The 19,808-nt window shown below is 40.1% G+C and overlaps 1 protein-coding gene and 1 long non-coding RNA gene across 3 annotated transcripts in view; one reads left to right on the top strand and one right to left on the bottom strand.

The window, feature by feature from the left end:
- The window catches only part of LOC120575250, a 120,364-nt gene that overhangs the window by 63,459 nt on the left and 37,097 nt on the right, over positions 1 to 19,808 (bottom strand). Inside the window, exon 4 of one of the 2 annotated variants that reach the window (XR_005641971.1) lies at positions 6,875 to 7,218. The exons of the other annotated variant lie outside the window; for it this stretch is intronic. This is a non-coding gene — a long non-coding RNA (uncharacterized LOC120575250). Of the gene's footprint in view, positions 1 to 6,874; positions 7,219 to 19,808 lie in introns of those variants that run through there. 2 annotated transcript variants of the gene reach the window in all.
- Positions 1 to 19,808, top strand: part of grin2ca (glutamate receptor, ionotropic, N-methyl D-aspartate 2Ca) — an 83,843-nt gene that overhangs the window by 32,973 nt on the left and 31,062 nt on the right. The window contains exons 3-4 of the mRNA XM_039825945.1: positions 10,869 to 11,470; positions 18,544 to 18,658. Of these exons, the coding sequence (XP_039681879.1) occupies positions 10,869 to 11,470; positions 18,544 to 18,658 (717 nt within the window). The remainder of the gene's footprint in view (positions 1 to 10,868; positions 11,471 to 18,543; positions 18,659 to 19,808) is intronic.

Here is a 19,808-nt window from a genome sequence, read left to right on the forward strand (position 1 = left end):
TATGTTGCAGAAAAGAGCCGTGGCCAGAAATCACTCTATATAGAAGTATAGAAGGGAAAGGGGGAGATGGCTACAGTACAGTGTCCACGGGAACCATACACCACTCTGTGCTCCATATCTTCAATTCTAATTTCACTCACTGCCACACAGTTACCGCAACACATAATTTCATTGTGGCTTCAGCCCCTTTGAGCCAAATTACTTCAATCTCTTGTTTCCTTTAGCGGTTTGGATGCACATCAAGTCTATCAATAGGCATCCCTCACCTGAGTCATTCAAATAACCTTCAGCAATCCAGCGAGTCTTAAAGCAGGTAAACACTGCTGTTTGTGTTAGGGCTGCTTGATTATGAAGAAAAAAAAAATCATAATCACAATTATTTTGGTCAAAATTGAAATCACGATTATTTAACATGATTACTCATTGACTTTGGGAGAGATGTTGCATGTATTAAACTTAAAAATCTGTGAAACAGTTAAACAAATCAAATCCCTCATCAATTACCCTACTTTTCCCGTTGAACTTTTTGAATTCCCCTTCAGAACACAAGGCAAAATAATTGCTATTCTCGATTACATTGTTTTTGTGATCGTTAGGAGCCAAAATCGAAATTACGATAAAAATTCAATCAATTGCACAGCCCGAGTTTGTGTGTAAATTCTGGTTTCTGTGACATATAAACAGCTGTGGTTTAGAGATAATCACTGCTTAACACTCATCTAACTGCAACTCAGACCAGTTTCAAAGCATTTAAAAACTAATCTTCTGGCTGCAAAGCATTCACTCAATTGGACTTTGCAAGATTTGAGCACAACACGCTTGACAAAATGTTAAAGGGTTAAAAAGTTAAAGTTAACTGTGAGTTTCTGCATCCGTGTTGGTAAACAGATACGAGTTCTATTGTATATTTTCCCCTTGTGGATGTAATCTCAGCCTTGAGAAGCTAAGCTTTCCACTCAATGGCTGTAATCTTCTTTGGGACTGTGGACTATTACTATGAGCTTCTGTGGACAACACTGTGGAAGTACAGCTTATTGACTGAACAGAGTCAAGGTTGATATCCATTTACATTCACCCAGGTCATAATCTAGCACACATTATCTAGTACTGGGCAATATGATCGTACATATCGTGAGATGATGATAAGGATTTGTCAACCAGCAGAGATTTCACTTTCTTTTTGTATTAGATCTATAGTCATTTTGGATTTAGAGAATTTCTGTATTATTGTGGTGAAGTACCTTGAGTTTTTAGTATCCATTGTAATATAAAATTACATATACTATAATAGAACATTTGAAATTTCCAGCCACCATTAGACATACAAATCACCTTTCAGGGTTTAAAGTAGAGGGGCCCTGTCTAGCCTTAAATAAGGAGAACCTTCACTAATGTCGGAATTAATTATTACATTTTTATAGGGTTAAGGTTGTATGGGGTGCTGTATATAGGTGCTTATTAAGGTTAAGGGAAAACTGAGTGGTGCTACATCACACATCAAAAACCCAAACTCATTTAATAAGTGAGGCAAATTTAAACCATCATATATATGCGTCCGAACCTATAGTAGCTTCGGACGCATCACAGACCAAAGATGTGTCTATTGGATGACGCGTCTTCAACAATCTAAAGCAAGTAAGCTTGCCTTTGACTTCACACTTCTAGATATAGGGCCCTATTATAACGATCTGAAAAGCAATTATGAAACGCAAAACGCAAGTAGCTTTGTGGGCGGATCTCGGGCGCTGTTGCTATTATACCGGTGGGATAAATGAGTCTTGCGCCCGACGCAAATCTTAAATGGGTTGGTCTGAAGTAGCTAGGTGTGGTTTGGGCATAACGTGAAATTAACCAATCAGAGTGTCATCTCACATTCCTTTTAAGAGCAGGCGCGCTTGTTCCATGGCGGATTGCTATTATAACGGCAGATTTGCCTGGCGCACGCCAGCAGGAGCTGTCCGAGATGCGGCAAAGTAATAAATGCCCGTCTTGGCCGGGTGGCGATGTTGCTGCGGCCTCTCGGGTGCATCTCCTCAAGTCTGGAGAGGATTGCTGCAGCCATGGAGCGTGGGCCTCCAAACGCACCACCTGCACCTGTTGTGCCCCTTCCTCCTCCCCCCACTCCATCTCTGTCCACCCGGCTTCCACCAGGAAGATCGCAGATTGCCACATGGGCGGGGCGCGGGGTTCCCGGGTTTTCCCTCCGTTTTTATTCCTGTAATATTTCCTCATTTATGTCATCAACACATCCATGATTCATGGAAATGTTGTGTAAAACACAACAAGCCACAAAGAATGCTGCGACTTTTTGAGGACTGTACTGTAAAGTGCCTGCTGATCTATCCAAACACCTGAAGTGCATTTTCAGTAATATTTTTCTTTGTAATTATGTATAGTTTTCAAAAATGGGAACTTCTGCATCCCTGTAGATGAGAGAAGTGTATGCGCGTTCTGCACATGCTACATTATGGCCAACCATGCGCCCCTAAAATAGCATCTGAATAACGTGCTACTGACTTTAGACTAGCGCCACTAACTTTAGACCAGGTTTTTCCTGGTCAGTGGCGGAATTGTTTTCTGAAACTGCAAAATAGCACCAGGTAACGTTTGCGCCGAACACGCCTCCTCTTTTCGCTGAACCGCCCCCGGGAGCGCAAATACATTCCCTAATTTACCGACGTGCGTCTGTGGAGGGAAAAGTCCACTGTGTGTGGGGTGCAAAATAGGAATGATACATGCATCGGTGTACAAAGGCAATTGCGCTGAGTGCAAGATAGGGCCCATAATGTGCTTCATTGTTTTGTATTGGCTAGCCGTGAGGAGCCGTTTGGGTATGAGACCGAAACAGAAAATGCATTCTTGAACCCTAACCAATTGAAAGTTTCAAGTCTTAAACCGCCTATACATGATCCGTGGTAAAACTGCTCTGCGCTGGCTGTGCCATTGTTTTCCTATGGGGAGAGCAGGGAAGACAACTCGGAGGAAACGCTTCCCTTAGCTTCGCACTGAGAAAAAGCGCAAAGCTACTGTAAGTGCCACCACAGTGCATGGAGTTTGGTGACTTCAGCATTTGTACAAATCATTATGTTGAGACGACAACAAAGACAAAAACACAATTCTTGGAGTGATATCAGGGGAAAAGTGGGATACAGCCAAGAGGAAGCCATGATGGCAGGATTTTTTTCCCCCACTTTCGAAAGTATACCCATTTGGAATGGGTCTAAACATTTTAGCCTTTGTGGATAAATGTGTTGTCGGATAACACATCATACAACTTTGTTTGTTCTAAGCCTACTGGACTCTTTAGTCTGAATTTGGCATTGACATTTCATTCCCTACAACCATATGCCTTGGACAGTACTGTACACGCTCTGCACACTGACAGGGCAAGGCAAGGCAAGGCAGCTTTATTTGTATAGCACATTTCAGCAACAGGGCAATTCAAAGTGCTTTACATAAAACATTAAAGAGCAGTTAAAAACAATTGAAAACAATTTAAAAACATTAATAAACAAATTAAAAACATTAAAAGACAAGAATAAAATTGATAGTGCAGTATAAGAATAAAAGTTACAGTGCAGTATAAGAAATTAAAGTTAATAGATTATTTAAAGAAAAGCAACATCAAAAAGATAGGTCTTTAGCTTAGATTTAAAAGAACTGAGAGTTGCAGCGGACCTGCAGTTTTCTGGGAGTTTGTTCCAAATATGTGGAGCATAAAAACTGAACGCTGCTTCCCCCTGTTTAGTTCTGACTCTGGGGACAACAAGTAGACCTGTCCCAGACGTACCCGGAGAGGTCTGGGTGGGTCATAATGTAGTAGCAGATCAGAAATGTATTTTGGCCCTAAACCGTTTAGTGATTTATAAACCAGTAAAAGTATTTTGAAATCAATTCTTTGAGGCACTGGAAGCCAGTGTAGAGACTTCAGTACTGGAGTGATGTGATCCACTTTCTTGGTCTTAGTGAGGACTCGAGCAGCAGCGTTCTGAATCAGCTGCAGCTGTCTGATTGATTTTTTGGGAAGACCTGTAAAGACACCGTTACAGTAGTCAAGTCTACTGAAGATAAAAGCATGGACAAGTTTTTCCAGATCCTGCTGAGACATAAGTCCTTTAACCCTTGATATATTTTTAAGGTGATAATAGGCTGATTTTTTAATTATGTTAATGTGGCTTTTAAAATTCAGGTCTGAGTCCATGACTACACCAAGATTTCTGGCTTTGTCTGTTGTTTTTAACATTGTCGTTTGAAGCTGAGCGCTGACTTTCAATCGTTCCTCTTTTGCTCCAAAAACAACCACCTCCGTTTTTTCTTCATTAAATTTAAGAAAGTTCTGGCACATCCAATCATTAATCTGTTCAATGCACATATTTAATTGTTGTATTGGGCTATAGTTCCCTGGTGATAAGGTTATGTAAATTTGGGTGTCATCCGCATAACTATGGTAACTTATTTTGTTGTTTTCCATAATCTGAGCCAGTGGAAGCATGTAGATGTTGAACAGAAGAGGCCCCAGAACTGAGCCTTGGGGAACTCCGCACGTCATATTTGTATGCTCAGATGTATAATTACCTATAGACACAAAGTAGTCCCTATTCTTTAAATAGGATTCAAACCACTTTAGTACTGAGCCAGAAAGACCAACCCAGTTTTCCAATTGGTCAAGCAATATGTCATGGTTCGATCAAATGCAGCACTGAGATCAAGTAATACTAAGACTGAAATTTTGCCACTATCTGTGTTTAAGTGGATGTCATTAAAGACTTTAACAAGAGCCGTCTCAGTGCTGTGGTGTGGTCGAAAACCTGACTGGAAGGCATCAAAACTGTTGTTTAACGATAAGAAAAGGTTGAGTTGTTGAAAAACCACTTTTTCTATGATTTTACTTAAAATGGAAGGTTTGATATTGGCCTATAGTTGCTCATTAGTGGCGGTGTCTAGATTGTTCTTTTTAGGAGTGGCTTGATGACTGCAGTTTTCAGGGCCTGTGGGAAGATACCTGAGAGCAGAGATGTGTTTACAATCTGTAGAAGATCTGAAGCCAAACAATTCAAAACATTTTTGAAAACACCCGTTGGTAGAATATCAAGGCAACAGGAGGAAGTATTCAGATGTTGTATAATGTCCTCCAGGTTTTTAAGGTTGATTGTATGAAATTGTGTCATGTTGGAATTTGTTTTGCGTGCACACTGTGACAACACATATCCTGTACTTGATATGGAAGCACTGACTGTTTGTCTAATTTTCTGAATTTTGTCTGTGAAGAAGGAGGCAAAGTCATTGCAAGCCTTGGTAGACAACAGTTCAGATGCTACTGGTACTGGAGGGTTAGTTAATCTATCGACAGTAGCTAACAAAGCACGTGAATTATTATTGTTTCTGGCAATAATGTCAGAGAAGAAGTACCGCCTTGCATTTCTTAGTTCCAGATTATAAATGCGAAGTCTCTCTTTATAAGTGTTATAATGGACCTGGAGATTAGATTTTCGCCAACTGCGTTCAGCTTTTCGACACTCTCTTTTTTCTGTTCTCACAACTATAAAATTTCTCCATGGAGATCTTTTCTTACCAGAGACAGCTTTGATCTTAGTGGGAGCAATAGCATCAATAACATTCGTAATTTTACAGTTGAAATTATCTACAAGCTCAGTGACTGAGGCCCCAGTAAGGGCGGGTGTAGAGGAGAAAAGCTGAATGAATTTTTCACCGGTGTTTTCAGTGATATACCGTTTTCTGATTAACTTTGTTAGGGCGGTCGTGACTTCAGGCTTTGAGCTGAAGCGTTGCCCGTGGTAATGCCCCAGGCTCATTTGGACTGCACTATCAGTCTGCTCTCTGCTAATTGAGCTGTTGAGATTGTAGTTTGCAAGGGGCTTTACTCTGACCGAACCTTGGGCTAGTAAGTATGTACAAGGCATACAGAAAGACAATATTAACATAAGATACATACTCTGACACCTTAGCACCTGTCAGGGCACAAACTGATTGTGAAGCGTTGCAGATGCAGGAACAGGCAGCAGCACATGGAGGAATAAGGCAATAACACCGACAGATTTGCTGTATGACAGTCAGGGGAAGGAGAAAATTAGTAGATTTATACGATCTTCTCAAGCTCCTCCGTGACTAACCTGCATAAGATCCCTGCACCCAGTGTGGATGTATGCAGCCAGCCGGCCTCCACTGCAGTCTAATCCATCTTAGTCCACAGCCGTTACCTTACACTGAGCTGAAACCAATTCCTAGTAAAGACGCTGATAACCAAATTTCATTTGTATGAATATTACAGTAATCAGTAACATATGAGGCATCTTAAAGAGAAGATATGAACTTTGGGTTTTAATTAAATGTATTTAAAAAAAATAGTTGGTTTAGGTACAATTCACATATTGTCTCCTTCCGCCGGAGCTCCGACTGGTGTCTGTCCGCACAGCGGGCTGCGCTGCCATTTATCGGTGTTAAATTGAGATAGTTTCGTAACCTGTGAAAACGTCTCGTAGTTGCGTTAAATAGTAGTCCAATTCCGTTTTTTGGTAGAGTAGCCTACGAATGAAAACCACTGTTCCGAGTGCTGTATCGGCATTGCCCCGACGCCCTGAACAACCTGTAGAGGCGGCAGCGCCACGCTCCGTCTCTCTGCTGAGCTGAGCTGCTCTGATGAGCATAAAGGTTAAACTTGCAATTAATCCGCGGTTCACATGCATGCCGAACCATAGGGGCGGTCCGTTACGTTACTGTATATTCAACATCACTGACAATTTATTGATCAATAGAATGTATTTCAAAATAGAAAACACTTCATACAGTTTTGTATTCATATCACTATTGTATTATTGTACAACATTTTACAAAACTTCTGTTATATAAAGCTACCTGACTGTTTGGAGATAGAAGAACAGAAGTGTGAGAAAACAAGGGCAGTGGGAAGTGAAACGAGGCAACAGAAAAAGCGAATATTTTGAGCACAGTACAGTCAGAGGCACAAAGTCAGTGGATTTTGCCGTGACGTCTGAAATCATAAGATGCTCATACATCACAAGACCGCTGAACTTTTTTCCAAGGACAGCAATGAGACAGGCTAAATAAGATCACAGGTCTGTGTGCAGTCTCAGGATACCTGACCCCTCCAATCCTCAGCTCTGAGGCCCCCATGCTCAGGGTGAAGTGGTTTTTCCTCAGAGAGGGAGAGGGTCAGGAGGGGGCCACCTACATATCAGCCTGATGGAGGAAGAAAAAGAGCTTTTACAACAAGCTCACACTAGTCAAAAAAAAAATATTTCTACTTAGGAAAGATTATAGGCAAGAAAGTTTCTACAGTAAAAGAATAATAAACCCCATTTACACATCTTCTATATACCTACTCACACTAATGTCATGCTACTACAAATGATCCATGATACAATGATGTTTGTTTTGCAGAGCAATGTGGCACAATGAAAATGAGGCACAGTAATTGGAATCTGCTGAAGAATCAATAATCTCCGTTGAACTAATAGCTCTACATGTAGAGTCGCATCAATCCGTCACATTAACTGTGATACCTTGGTATAATTACTGTGAAGGGATGAGACAACGGTTGAGACAACTGCTGGCCTGGTTTATATTAACACTTCTACACTCTATAATCTACATTTGCTTATGGGTTCCATTGCTTCCTAGAGTGAGATTCGCAAAAGTTATTAAGTCTCCTGCATTTATAAGTGTAGCAACTTCTTTGTAACCTCCATAAGTCGCCGAGAGGCTGAGTCAGGGAACAATCACCTTTATGACGCGCCGTTTGAATAATTCAGATCCACTCCGAGATATGCTTTCGAGGATTTATTGTTCATTTGAAAGTCGGAAAAAACATTAATAAACAAAATCCAGTTGCCTGAAAAATACTGCAAAAAGGTAAACGTAAATGTGGAAAAACTTGCAGTCAACACAAAATGCAAAAACCCCAGCTCACCCCCTCTAGCCTCCGCCATGCAGGTGTCCAGGTGTATAAATAGACTAATTATTGTGAGACCAACCCCCATGACGTCCTACGTTACGTAATAGGTGAAAACCATAAATCATAAACAAACATAATATACATGGCTCCTATAATAAGCAATAAGTCATTCATTATAGGTTTTTTACATCATGTCCACAGTTGATAAATTAATAAACACACTGTTAATAAGTTGTTGATTGTTGATTTTGGTGTGGGTGTTCTGCAGCTCTTTTCCAGAGAAGAAGAACACCAACCAAAGGAATTTTAGATTAATGGCTTATAACTGATATTAAAAGTGCTGTACTGGCCTTTAGTTACAAATTATAAACCCTTTATGTTGGTTTTCTTAGCATCTGCTAGTATTTCTAATAGGATATCATTTAGTAAGTGCTTATCATTTGTAACTTATGACTTCATTATGCTTTACAGAACAGTCATAAGACACAAAACCTTTGGGTTGCCCAGTTATGAAAAACCCCTTTGTGTTATCCTCATCATCATCCAACAACTTGTTAACATTTACAGCTACAGATGGTTTGATTAGATGCATAATAAAAACCATGGAGAAAAAAACTATATAGTTGCAGATGAACTACAAACTTTTGCTGATGGCTTTTTTAAAAGTTAGATAGAGTTAATATCCATAACTAGGGATGGGGATCATTCATTTGTATTGATATTGATACCATTTTTGAGACTGCTTAACGATCCGAGTCTTTATCAATACTATTATCGATACTTTTCTATTATTTGGTGGAAAGACGAGACGACAAGTTATTAATCTTAACAGAACTATTATTGCTTTTATTGCCATCTTTGACTGTTTGATATCTTCTGTCTCTGTCGCTGTTTGTGTTTTAAAAACCCTCTGAGACCTAAGGTATTTTTGACAACTTAATGTATGGTCATATCTAACTATTCTGCCCTCAGATGATTCCTCTTCACTCTATATGATGATGATTCCTCTTCACTCTATATGATCGTTGTTTCATCATTCATGTTTGCAGTGATGGACCAGCCTTCCATTGGTTGACAAGATGTAAACAAGCTTTTGATTGGTCAGAATGGTCTCCCAGAGCATCATGGGAAAATTAAAATGGCGGTTAGCATTAAAGCTAGCGGTGATAAACGACCAAAAATTCATTAATTATGGACATACACTGTATCAATCTTGGATGTGACAGTTGGATTTATTGACCCAGAAAAACAATGCCCTTTTTTGCCGTATACGACAAGCTCGGGCTCATAGGGTTAACAAGCTGATTAAGCGGCCCACAGAGTGTGCTCTCGGTAGCCAGTCTGACTATGTTTTCAATTGTTTTCTAAGGTTTTGAGAAATTTGGAACCGGGTCCTAATAGAACCGGGTCTCGAGACCCATCCCTATACATATCCTCATATATATAAAGGAATTATTTAAAAAAATTATTAATCCTGCATTTCCTATTAACACCTTTACTTTTTGCTAACTTGACATTAAAGAGCGCACCTTTGAATAAGCCAACACACCGTAACATTGTTCATTAGACAAATATCGATAACAATACATGTAGAGGTGTGAATCTTCACTGATCTCCCAATTCGATGAGATTACGATTATCATGTCAGCGATTCAATTCGATATATCGATGCATCACGATGCATCAAATTGCGTCAAATACATTTTTCTATTAAAGCCATGTAGGATATTTAATTCATAGCTTTTCAAGCTTAAAAAACAAAACATTCTGCAGTGCTCTAATACTAAATAAATTGGATACATAAAACTACAGCACTGAGCACATGGCACTTCCTGAATGTGCAAAACATAACAGAATATGTAAACAGAAATGTTGTTAGGCCTACATTAAATTGTAAACAGAAATAATCGATTATGAGCCTGCCGATTATCGATGCAACATCGTCCATGTCCACGATTCGATGCATCGATTATTTGATTAATTTCAACACCTCTAAATACATGTTCTGTCACTCAATCCGAACCTTTTTAAGATTTAGCTTTATTTGAGCTAGAAAAACAACCATTGTGCTATAAGAAAGTTAAGTCTTTGTGCCTGAAGAAATTTAGCATGTTTCCCCAAAAATGGCAATGTAATGTAAAAGGCACAGTAAAGTGCACAGGCCAGATTTTCTTCTTTCAGTGGTTATTCATCGATTTTAATATGTTGCAGACAGCATCTTCAAAGGGTAACTCAATACTAAACCAAAGGCAAGAAAGCGGTTTCCTCTTTGGCCACACCCTTATCAGTGATGTCACAGCAGGTATTTTGTCCTTGACAACTGATTGGATACGATTGAGTCCTAATTTTAACACCTTTTCTTCACTTAGTGTTTTCATGAAAATCTCAAGGGAGAAGTATCACACACCAAAAGGAGGCTATTCAGTATTTTCTCTCCTCTCCACATCTTTTAATAAATACAGTTAAAAAGAAAGCCATCCTCATTCCTCTCTCAAGGTCATTGCATTTGCAGAAAAGACAGATGAAACACAGAGCCGGTGCTGGCCACAGTGATAGTGCCATCCCTCTGAATTTGCAAGTACGGATGACGGCCAGTGTTTGCGCGGCAAAAGTAAGACATGTGAGTTTAAGTGATGAATGGGTCTGCAGCTCCTGGAAGAGCAAAATAAAGCAGAACCACTTAACTCCTGTCAAAGCTGTACTACAGACCCTGCTGGTTGGGCAACTCACTTCTCCATGTGTGATTTGTCGAAGTACAAACGCTCTGTGTGTACCCTCACAGGGATAAGGAGGGTCTTCCAGAGATCTTACTGCACATTATACACATTTAATTAAGACGTGTTAGTCCAGAGCATATTGTGTGCAGTTGGTTAACTAACCATAAAGGTCTTCATAAATTTTCCATCTCCTTAACAATGTTTTCCTCTTCCTCCAGGGTGAGGGCTCCAACTTCCTTCAGCTGGGCTCCTCCATTGAGCAGCAGATAAACGGCATGTTCAAGGTAATGGAGGAGTACAACTGGGACAGCTTCGTGGTCATAACCAGCCTCTACCCGGGCTACGAAACCTACGTGGATTACATTAAGTCCTTCACCGACACCAGCTACTTTATATGGGATCTGCAGGACGTGCTGACTTTCGACATGTCCGCCGACGGCATGAACGACATCCGGGCACGAAGGCTGCTGCAGCAGATTGACGCACAGGTGCTGTTGGTCTACTGCTCCCATGAAGAGGCTCAGTACCTGTTCACCATGGCAGCTGAGTCCCGACTGGTGGGGCCAGGCTACATCTGGATTATCCCTAGCCTTGCAGTGGGGAACCCAGATATCCTCCCGCCTGAAAGCTTCCCTGTGGGGCTCATCAGCATCATCACAGACCGGTGGAGGATGAGCCTGAGAAAGAGAGTGAGGGATGGGGTGGCCATCGTGGTGAAAGGCGTGCAGAGCTTTAAGAAAGAGAGAGGCTTCGTTCCCGAGGGCCAGAGTGACTGTCACAACCCCCTCAAGCCAACTGCTACTAATGACACTCTGTTCAGGTGAGCTAAGATGTTGGTCAGACAACAATTTAACATAAGCTTAAGAGAACCTGGCCTTTCTTTGGAACATTCTTTCTAATATCCACATTGTAAATGCTTGTCTTTATAAAGGATTGCCCATGTTTGGTGGCAGGGTCGTACATTCACCGGAAGACAGACAGCGCTCATTGAATTGAGTTACAGAGTTATGGAAACAACTTTGCAGTGGCTTGCGGTTAATGGTGCTAATGGTGAACATTAGATATGAACCCCTGTAGCTTTAGACTATCTTATGTGTACTTTATGGTGTCTCCTTTGTTGTGTTTAAACATAAACTTGACACTAAGGATAACATTTTCATTTCAAATTGAAGCCGAGTACAATGAAAATGCCCTTGGTGTGACAAACTGTTACTGTAACTGTGCAATATCTTCAGGAACTAACACTTCAATTGTTTCACACATTACTTCAGACCAGACATTAATTGCACAGCAGAGGTCAATCATAGATTGTTTGAGTCTCTTTAATTGTCTTAATTTAGATCTATAGTGTATTATTTGAATAACCTAGTTAAGGACAAGCATAAAAATGTTGTCTGATGGTTAGGGAATCACACAGGGAATAATTATTCTATTTAATTCCTGAAATATAAAGATGTAGCGATGAAGAGAACAGAAATGGCTCAGACCTACACCTGTGGGACGTGGCAAAAATAGGTCAAAAGTTATTTATTCATGTCTTCCCATCTGTTTAGTGTTGTGAACACATTTTATGGCGACTGTCGCTTCCCACCAACTGTGTCCTGTGCCCCTCTGCCATCTATCTCCTCATGTCCTCAGGACTGAGCGCTCCCCTATATCTCTTAGAGATTGCAAGGTTATTTTGTTGGGGGTGGGTGTGGCTTTTCCTTATTTAAACCATGCCCAAAGAGCAATCTGCCTTCTGTGCCACAGAACACGGAGCAATCCCATTTTGTTAGAGAAATGATGAATGATGAATCAAAATCAGCAAAGGAAAGAGCAAGAAAAAACTGCTCCGGCATCAGCTTTTGGCTTGTCACGAACCTATGAAGCAAGGTCTTTCAGGGATATATGGGTGTTGTAGATGGTGACTAAGGGGTTGCTAACGGGACACTAGCATCATCGGACACTTTTCTTGCATTATAAAACATCACTCTCTCCCTCTGATGTCAGAAGCATTTTTTCTTTTGGAGTCTTCAGAGCCGTGGGGGAGACAACTTTTCCTTTTGTAAACCCAAACCGTCCATGAAAAAGTGAAAACGGTGAACATTATCTCAGGCTTTGATACTGTACACACCCTCCTTTTAGACTTGCTAAACCCAGCAGGCACGATTTGAGTAGCAGCAGCTCTCGCCAGTAACGTGAAGGTTGGCAAGATAGAACAAAGCACTTTCCATTAACTTTATAGTCAATCATTTCTTCTCTTTCCACCCAGATCAAACATTAACATCCCTCGTGGTTCTCGGATTTGTCCTCACTTGATTGGGGATTTTTTTCTTTTTTTCAAACAAGCTTTTGATAATGAGTCAGCTCACCTGTTAATGGGATTTTTGCAGATTACCAGATTAAAGAGGCTTTTCACACAGACAAGAGCTGAAGGCTATTCTACTCCCAGTAGGCTTTCATCACCTCTGCTGGAGTGGCGGGGGAGGTGAGAGAGCAACGCCACAGGCCTAAATATCACAGGATGTGAGCGATGACACAATGGAATCAAAAGGAGAGAGCTGTTTTCTTCACAGCGCAGAAGCTGTCAGGACACCTTGTGTCTCTGTTGTGTCAATGCAGCTGTTTTTATGTTCAATGACGAGGCATTTGTGACATGATCCAATCAGTGTAAAATGGTTTCATGATCACAAGACCAACGTGTATACTAAAAACAAACAGCTAAAACATTTAAAACTAGGACACTCAGAGAACAGAACAAAAACCCACAAAAATGATGATGAATTCAGATTCATTTCAATTCAGAAAGCTGCTAAAATCAAGAAGACCCCAGAGTAACTGTAGAATGTGCTTTTCTTGTGTCAAAGTGGTTTGTGAAGAGAATGTCCCTCTCACCAGACTACTTTTCCTTTCTGTCCGTTAGTGAGTTAACGAGAAACACGGTCAGAGCGGGACTGTGCAGCCAGCTGGTCAATTCATGACCTGCTTTAATCTTCTTTTCAATTTCATTTGTTGTCTCCATCCTTCTGGTTGACGCTGGCTAAATCCCATGACCCAAACTTTATTTTTTGACTGTCGCTCCCACCGTTCTCTTTATATATCCATGGCTCCCACCTGTAGCAAAGCTCAAACCGCCAGCTCCTGCGAGATTTGTGTTGTCTCGCAGGATCCCAATGCAGTCTATCTCGCAATGTTAATTAAAGCGAAACAATTTGTGTATCCGCTCCATTATTCGGATCCACTCCAAAATGTGATGGGTTCTACTTTGGCCCATGCTACACCCTTCCACCAACTTTCATGAAAATCAGGCCATTAGTTTTCTGTAATCCTTCTGACAAACCAACAAACAAACCAACAAACAAACAGACAGCATGCTAACATTTTCTAAGTTGCACTGAACAAAAAAGAGCAGATGAGGCTATTAGTTCTGCAGGTATTTGGTCATAAACCTGATGATTGGCGTAGAGATAAGGCATAATTCATTTATTTCCAGTGGGACATTTTTCTGTTATAGAAGTTAAGACAAAAAGGAAAAACAGAGTAATATACAATGCATAAAAACAATAATTTAGTTGTTAGTGGGGGACTTTTTAATACTGTACGTATTTAAATGGGAGGTAGACATACTGTAAGTAGGGCAAAATTGCATGCAAATCGTACTGTAAGGTTATAGGGCTATGTTATGGATTAGATAATTTAATTTTAAAGAGGATGAAAGATGTATAAGTCCAGGGTGAGAGTGTCTTTATCAGTCTTTATTCCATTAGGGGGAAGCATGAGGCTTCACCTCTCGACCCCCCTGTTTTGACACAGAGGGGACTGGTTGTACAGGGAGATAACAGCTGGTAGGAAGGACCTCCTGTAGTGGTTCTTGTCACAGCAGAGCTGGATCAGTCTGTTACTGAAAGTGCTCTGTTTGTGCAGCATCCTCTTCCCCACCACCACCAATCCTAACGGCTCCAAGGTGGTTTCCAGAACAGAGCTGGCCTTTCTGATCAGTTTATTGAGTCTGTTTTGTGCCGGCTCTGATGCCACTGCCGCAGCACATTGCATCGTGTTGTACACATTAAAGGTAGGGCTGTGCAATTAATCACATAACGTTACTCTAAGGTACCGTCTATGTGCTGGATTTTTCCTAAGGTTAGCTAGCAAACTATGGAGCCAGGACAGTGACAGTAACCTGTAGTATTGAAAATAAAAATTGAAAATTGCCAAATATTGGCACTGAAATTTTTTTAACTGAAATATAAAACACAAACATCAAAAAGTCATAATCTCACAATACTATTATTTTATTTCACTTTGACATTTGTTTGCATTATGATTTTCAATGTCAATCTACATTTTTTCTTGATGTCTGACTTTTTTCAGTAACAGTTTTTTTTTACGTTTTTTACAATGTCACTGGTTTTCAGTTTCAACTTTCTGTCACTGTTTTGGCATAGGGAGGAGGGCCTGAGGGGAGGGACAAAGAGGGCGTAGTTTACAGGTAATTTGCATATCATTTGCATACTGTGAAAGACCACACCTCCACAGGCATCCTCACAGATTACCCATATCTGCAATGGCTTCCACAAGTTTACCTGGAACCTCCAAATCTAAGTAAGTCTGTTTATCTCTGCCATTTTTTTTCACGTAGAAGCAGGCTAGTTTAGTGTTAACTTTTAATGTAGGCCTAAGCTGTGCTGTTTTGGCAGAGGTTAGAACTGTTCTCTTAATACAGCCATGGTTAGCACACGTCAGCTAACTTGTGGCTAATTGTAGCTAAGTCTCCCGTCGAACAAGCGCTAACGCCATGGCTAACGCTAGCTAATACCACATCAGCTAGCCCACTTGGGGGTTTAAAGTGATATTAACAGTGCACTGATGTGTCAGTCTTTAAAAGGGTTGCCTGCTACATCCCTCCAACAGTCTGCATTTATTTACCCACTATATATTTGTACCACGCCTCCAGAGGGACCTTGACACTTTACCAGACTTCTCCAGGACCCTGTTCAGATTCAAAATGTTCAATTAAACCTTTTTTTTTATTATTTTGTTTTGGATATTTATTATGGCCATATGTGCATAGCAAATTAAAAGTGTGCATTTTATTTACAAAAAAAAGTTTTATTGTTTTGTTAAGTATTCTAAAAGCAACTGCAGTCTTTTAACATTACTTGTCAATTACAGGATATACAAGATCTTTTCTTGGAAGGGGACCATGACAGAGTGACAGAAGAGTCTGCCATTGGAGTACTTTTACCACCCATCCAGTGCCCTCTGAGGCTGCAGACTGGCAGAACTGAGGGCAGCCATTAACTCTGTGACTAACTCCTAGGACAATGGCAGATAGCTCTGCAAGACTGCACTTAACTATGTGATTTTCCAGACATAAACATGGCAGGATAACACAGGAAAACCATGTTGTTGTTATTTTAAAATGACAAATACCACTACTACTTTATATGTAGTACTGATTTTAATCCTTAACAGTTTTTGAAATGACATGCATTTATAGTATGGACTCCAGCAAAACAGTTAAATCTGTACCTTTTCAATGAATAACAAATAAATATATTCAAATAAGAATGACTCTATATATCATAACAAATTACAGTAAATGCAATGATAATGCATATGAAGGTTAATGTGTACTGGCCTATGCAAAAGGGTACAAGTCTCATTTCATGACTTAAAACAGTGTTAAGTGTAAAACACAGTGTAAAAGTGTAAATAGTCAAAATCCACAGGCTGACGTTGCAGAACTTCCTGAAGCCTTCTCAGCAGTCTCTCCATAAACTGACTCCCAGTCGAAGGTGCCTGTAATTATACACAACTTAGTGAAATTGGATGAGAAATGTAAAGGTTATGCCTTTAAGCCAGAAATACCACAGACATACTTGTTTTAGTTTACAGGCAAGTTTATACATTTATATCCAAGTAAACCTTTAACTGATAATATTTTTGACTAATTAACACTATCAGTTAAACAGTTATAACATATTGTACTGGACTGGTTCACATGATGATATTATGTTCAGCTATGGCAGTTGTTCAATAACTGTGTTTTCCCATTTTCAGGAGATGTATAAGCTATACTTGTGATTGGAGGATAGTTATGGAGGAGGGGCGTTAATGTTCCGTGCCAGTGTTAGCGGCAGGTAGAGAGAGCGGAGCCTTATATATATATATATATATATATATATATATATGTCAATGAGCGGAGCTCGTTCTCTTAAGACATCCATGACGGAGCTAATGAGAGATGCAAGTGAGTCAAGCCTCGCGCGCCAGCAATAACACCTTAGGACCAGCCTTAGGACTCCTAAAGGACAGGAATTACTGTTATTATAAATACTAGATTATAGAAGATCGATTGACATCCCCGGCCGGAGACTTAGCTACAATTAGCCACAAGTTAGCTGACGTGTGCTAACCATGGATGTATTAAGAGAACAGTTCTAACCTCTGCCAAAATAGCACAGCTTAGGCCTACATTAAAAGTTAACACTAAACCAGCCTGCTTCTATGTGAAAAAAATGGCAGAGATAAACAGACTTACTTAGATTTGGAGGTTCCAGGTGAACTTGTGGAAGCCATTGCAGATACGTGGTTATAACACCTGGATCTGTGAGGATGCCTGTGGAACTGCAGTCTCTCCCAGTAGCCTATGCAAATTACCTGTAAACCACGCCCTCTTTGTCCCTCCCCTCAGGCCCTCCTCCCTACGCCAAAACAGTGACAGAAAGTTGAAACTGAAAACCAGCGACATTGTAAAAATCCTGAAAACGTAAAAAAAAAAAATGTTACTGGAAAAAGTCAGACATCAAGAAAAAATGTAGATTGACATTGAAAAACCTATCATAATGCAAACAAATGTCAAAGTGAAATAAAATAATAGTATTGTGAGATTACTTTTTGATGTTTGTGTTTTATATTTCAGTTCAACATTTTTCAGTGCCAATATTTGTTGTTTCAATGCCAATTTTTATTTTCAATACTACAGGTTACTGTCACTGTCCTGGCTCCATAGCAAACAAGCCCACTGACGGCGACATTATTGTTGATATTTTGGCACAATGTTTCGTAATGACAGTAGTAGTGGTCATAGTGAGTGAACATGTGATGTGAGATGCACATTGTGTTATGTCTGTGGAACTGTTCATTAGCTGTGTAACGTTATGTGTGATATCTGTAAAGCTGAACCGACTCACAGTAGTAAAACACTTTTTATTCTGATCCAAAGACTCTTTCTGTGAGATAAAGGACACTAACAGATTATACCCTGGACACTATCCATTATATCCAAATGTTAATAAATAATCGTGTTAAATAATCGTGATTTCAATATTGACCAAAATAATCGTGATTTTTATTTTTTCCATAATCGAGCAGCCCTAATTAAAGGACTTGAGTTTCCTCAGGAAGTAGAGTCTTCTCTGTCCTTTCCTGTATAGAGATTAAAGCTTTTTGCAATGCATCCTGAGGGAACATGGATGTGTGTACCAAATGTCCACAGGAGCCAAGCCAACAGTTGTCAAGATATTTTAATAAAGAACTAAAAAGTTAATCTTGTGGTGTCGATAGAGGATATGTCACGGGTTCACTAAAGTCAGTAGGATTCATCTACTAGGGAATATGAATGTCTGTACAAGATTTCATAGAAAATGTAATAGTTGTAATAGTTCAGAAACCAGTCTGGACCAAAGCGATGGATCAACAGGCCGACATTGACATTTCCTAGAGCCATGACATGTTTTGCTTTGCGCCTGTTTGTAACACTGCTTCACTTGAAAAGCTCCAGCTTCTCAATTGTAAAGATTTGCTGATTTTCTTTGTCTTTGCGATAGTAAGCTAAAAACATTTTTTGCGCAAATTTTAAGTTGAACTCACTGATCATCTTTCTCTTTGGGTTTTGTTTCTCTGCAGGCACATGTTGAATGTAACCTGGGAACACAATGACTTCTCCTTCAACAGTAACGGTTACCTGGTGAATCCAGCCATGATAATTATCACTTTGGACAGAGAGCGACAGTGGGACAAGGTGAGCTTTTCACAACATGGTATTTCACTTCACAGATTGAATTTTTGTGTACACACTAAATGTGTTAAGTAAAACAGTAGAACTGTTCTGCAGTCCCACGGTGTCTTTCCCCTGACGTCTTTCTCTGCATGCTACAGGCAAAGTGATTTCATACATCACTGGCCTCTTTGTAAAGACCAGTTAGAAGAGTCAGAGCTCCAGTGACACCAATGAACTACTTAATGAAGGATCGTCTTCTAATCGCACACACAGTACATTACACACACACACACCTCTGTCACTTACTCCTACCCTCCATCTCTTCAAAGAGATATTAAAAGAATGCCCACACACATTTATCTAATAACTTTGCTGCAGCGTGCCGCCTCAATGACTTTTTTGGAGATTGAAACATTAATTTAACCACAGGGGGCGGATGTGATGTGGACCTCAGACTGGAGGGAGTTGACTTCCTCCACTGGTTGAATAGAATGGGTTTTAGTTAAACATCACGCTCACAGTAAACACCCACAGGCGATTCAAAGCTAATTATGTTATATTTATGTTTTCGGGTGCTACTTCCTATTCATTTCTGGTATGTTATCAAGGCTTTGAGCTTCAGTAAGGGGAAGAGATTTGATTATGGAAGCAGACAGAAGCCGTTTTGTGTATGAATTAATACAGCAGCTGGTCACATGACATAAATATTGGTTTAATAGTTACTGGGCATTATTGTTATGTGGGTCTGTCAAATTATTGTAAATTATTTATTTATGTGGAATCACACAGATTTGAAAAACTATACAACAGGACAACAGAGTGTGATGTGATTTACATTTACAGGTTTTTTTAATAAACAAAAGAAGAACTGAGTAGAACTGAGTCATTTCCGGTCAGTGCATAACGGCTGTGAGCGATTTGAAACACTACTACCCTGTTGAAATGGACGCACTACACAATTGAGTACATAGTGTACACAGTGTACTACATGTAAGTGTATTCACGGAAGTATCCGTATTGAGACACAAAGCAGCACTCATTTCCACCATGCTGACCTTTACATAAACTAGAGATGCACCGATAGACTGGCCGGTGACTGGAATTGGCCGGTTTTCACATGCTCGGCCATGACCGGAGACCGGGAAGTCAGTCTGACATATGCCGATTTCAT

Source organism: Perca fluviatilis, chromosome 15, assembly GCF_010015445.1.
Source record: "Perca fluviatilis chromosome 15, GENO_Pfluv_1.0, whole genome shotgun sequence".
Lineage (NCBI taxonomy): Eukaryota > Metazoa > Chordata > Actinopteri > Perciformes > Percidae > Perca > Perca fluviatilis.